This window comes from Phoenix dactylifera, chromosome 18 (assembly GCF_051530095.1).
Source record: "Phoenix dactylifera cultivar Ajwa chromosome 18, Ajwa_hap1_PhDact_Kaust_v1.1, whole genome shotgun sequence".
Lineage (NCBI taxonomy): Eukaryota > Viridiplantae > Streptophyta > Magnoliopsida > Arecales > Arecaceae > Phoenix > Phoenix dactylifera.
In genome coordinates this window covers 18,532,345-18,535,157 of record NC_143207.1, presented here as the reverse complement: position 1 = coordinate 18,535,157, position 2,813 = coordinate 18,532,345, and the positions used below count along the sequence as shown (strand labels likewise).

The 2,813-nt window shown below is 39.2% G+C and overlaps 1 protein-coding gene across 1 annotated transcript; it reads left to right on the top strand.

Annotated features, from left to right (window-relative positions):
• Positions 1–570: 570 nt before the first annotated feature.
• LOC148699552 (uncharacterized) lies at positions 571–1,274 on the top strand. Its single transcript, XM_089928431.1, has one exon. It carries the CDS (start codon positions 571–573, stop codon positions 994–996), a length of 426 nt encoding a protein of 141 aa, XP_089784557.1. The 3' UTR covers positions 997–1,274.
• Positions 1,275–2,813: the final 1,539 nt, after the last annotated feature.

Below are 2,813 nucleotides of genomic sequence, written 5' to 3'. Positions count from 1 at the left end.
ATGTTATAGGTTGATTTCCCTGTTATTTTGTGCCTAGATTATCTGTAGGATTTTAGTTTTGACAGATTCTAGATCGGGATCTTCTTTAGTGATTTTTTGATTTTCTTGCATTTTGATCATCTTGTATGTCCGACTGGTTGATGATGGGGAAATTTTTAATAATTTTTAATATGTTTAATAATTTTCAAAGGAGGGATTTCTTTGATCTTCCAAGGGTGACCTTTTGTAGATTCTTCAGTTTTGGTTATGGTGATGCTAATGAAAAGATGAAGTTTTTGTTCCTTCTGTGTAGTTTCCTGGGATCAATATTTGGAAAATAAGTGAAGCATCTGTTTCTTTGGGATTATCTACTGCCATGTGGTATCTTCAGAAACATCGCATTTGACATTTTTTTTTTTTGAAAAGCAATCTGGATGCTTAATCATAGTCTGTTTTTCGGATTATCTGGAACTTACCAGTTCTATGTGAATTCTTTTTCTTTTTGAAATATAAAATATGTTATCAGTTTCTCTCTTGCATCTTTTATTAGTTTTCAAATCTTGTTAGAGATTGGATTCGGCTTTTGGATTAATGGGTAGAGGCAGAGGGAAGGGGAGGAAGTTAACAGTAGTAACAAGTCATGAAGATCCAGGGAGTGGTGGTGAAGAGGTTCTTCCTAAATATAAGAGGAGGGAAAGGCCACAAAAACCTTTAAAAGTAGACTTGGACAAAGAGGATACTGAGAAGATTGAGGAAGAAGAAGGAGATGATGTGAAACCTTCTGCCTCGAGCAAAGATATAAAAGGCTCGACAGTTGAGAATGGGAAGAAGAGGAAGAGGTATTCACAAGTAAAAGAAAATTCTGAATCAGTCCTGGAGGAAAATGGTACTGGGGTGAGATCCAACAATGAGGAGTCAACTAGGTCTAACGGCTTTTGGCAAAATGGAAGCCAGCGAAAGAGCAAACCTTGGCAGGCTGCTGAAGCAGGAGTTGGGTCCAAGCGAGATTTGCAATAGTATCTCTTTTGGGTTTTCCATCATCCTATTGCCAGCTATATCGCGCAGGTCAAAATCCTTAGTGGCCTACCTTTTCTTTTCCATGTTCCTTCCTATTTTGCTTTTTATCTCGTTTTGTCCATGAATGAACTTAACTGGGAGGTGGCGGTCTGAATACGCTGTTTTATAATTTTCACTGACACCATAAAGCTGCTATAAGGTATTTGCTTTAGCTTAAATGGAGTTTCTGTAGGCTGCAGAATTATAAGCATAAAGTTTGCTTTAGCTTGTTTTATCTCTTTTACCATTACTATTTGATGTCCTAAATACCTACATTTTTGTCTAACGAATTGTAGCAACATAGTTCATTCTAGACTCTTTCCTCTTCTGCAGTAGACTGCATACCAGTGCTTTGTGGTTCTTTAATTTGAGGTCTTTGGGTATATATGTATATATATTCTTCAGTTCTCTAGGTATAATGCTGTTGCTGCTCCTTTTTTTGATAGCACTGGCTTATCTTTTTTTTTTTCTTTTGATACCACTGTCGCTGTTGCTGCTTATCTTTAACTGCAGCTATTTTGCTTTCTTTATAGTGCAGCAATTTTGACTTCCTGTCAGCAGGTTTATTTTGCTATTTTCTGTTGTCCTCTATTTGTGGTGATGGAATTAATAGTGCATTAGAGATGGTTGCCTGCTGTATTCTTTTGGTCCTCTTTGTTGTATCAATTTTTGTACAATGTGGTAACTTGAAAGAACATTCAAAGGCACTGACATGGTCTGCCGTACCAGTCCATACCGGACGGTACGGGCCGGTTCGGCCGGGGACCGGTACCGGATCAGCGTTGAATCCGGTACCGGTAGTTTATTGTTGAAGAACTGGTACGGGACCGGTTCGGACCGGTACGCCACGGGTTCGGACCGGTACGGGCCGCCACCGGTACGGCGGACCTTGGGCACTGATACCCTTCTTTTTATGGTTTTGGGGTGATTCTTTTTCACAGAGTCCACTTGAAGACAAAACTCACAATTCTATATGGAATTTGGAATCATCTGTAGCATATATTAGTACTCATTGTTTGTATTGTTTTATAATCCAATTAAGCTTGCACCTAGTTTGTCTATGTTGCAAGTCATTGAAATTTTAATACATGCCAATATCTAACTTCCTTCTACAATCTTTTTTTCTAAGCATTTCTTTTGCTTTCACTGTATTCGTTGTCAATTTGACTAAGCTATACATAGTTAATAGAAATAACAAAGAAAATGAGTAGATTGCGGAAATAAAGGTAATTAAATTTGCTATGGAAACCATATGTAAATAGGACATGTAGATCCTGCAGATCCTATTAACATCCCTCCTCAAATTGATGCTGGCTGATCAAGAAGCATCAATTTGCCAACTAGAAACTTATGGCGTCGACGAGTCATAGCCTTGGTAAACACATCAGCAATCTGAAAATCCGTGGTGATATGAGGAAGAGTGATAACACGTCGATCATAAGCCTCACGAATAGAGTGACAATCCACCTCAATATGCTTGGTGTGCTCATGAAAGACAGGATTAGCCGCAATCTGAATTGCACTAGTGTTATCTGCATGAAGAGAAGTGGGCTCAAGTTGAGGGAACCCAAGCTCAGCCAACAATCCACGAAGCCAAATAATCTCAGAACATGCAGAGGACATGGCTCGATACTCAGACTCCATTGAAGACTTAGAAACACGGTCCAATTTCTTACTCTTCCATGAAATGAGTGCATTGCCAAGAATCATACATCAGCCCGTAACTGAGCGACGCGTATCTGGACAGCCAGCCCAATCAGCATCACTGTATGCCCTCA

What these genes read in the sequence shown, in the direction of transcription:
- LOC148699552 (XM_089928431.1), top strand. Translation starts at nt 571, where the DNA reads ATGGGTAGAGGCAGAGGGAAGGGGAGGAAGTTAACAGTAGTAACAAGT.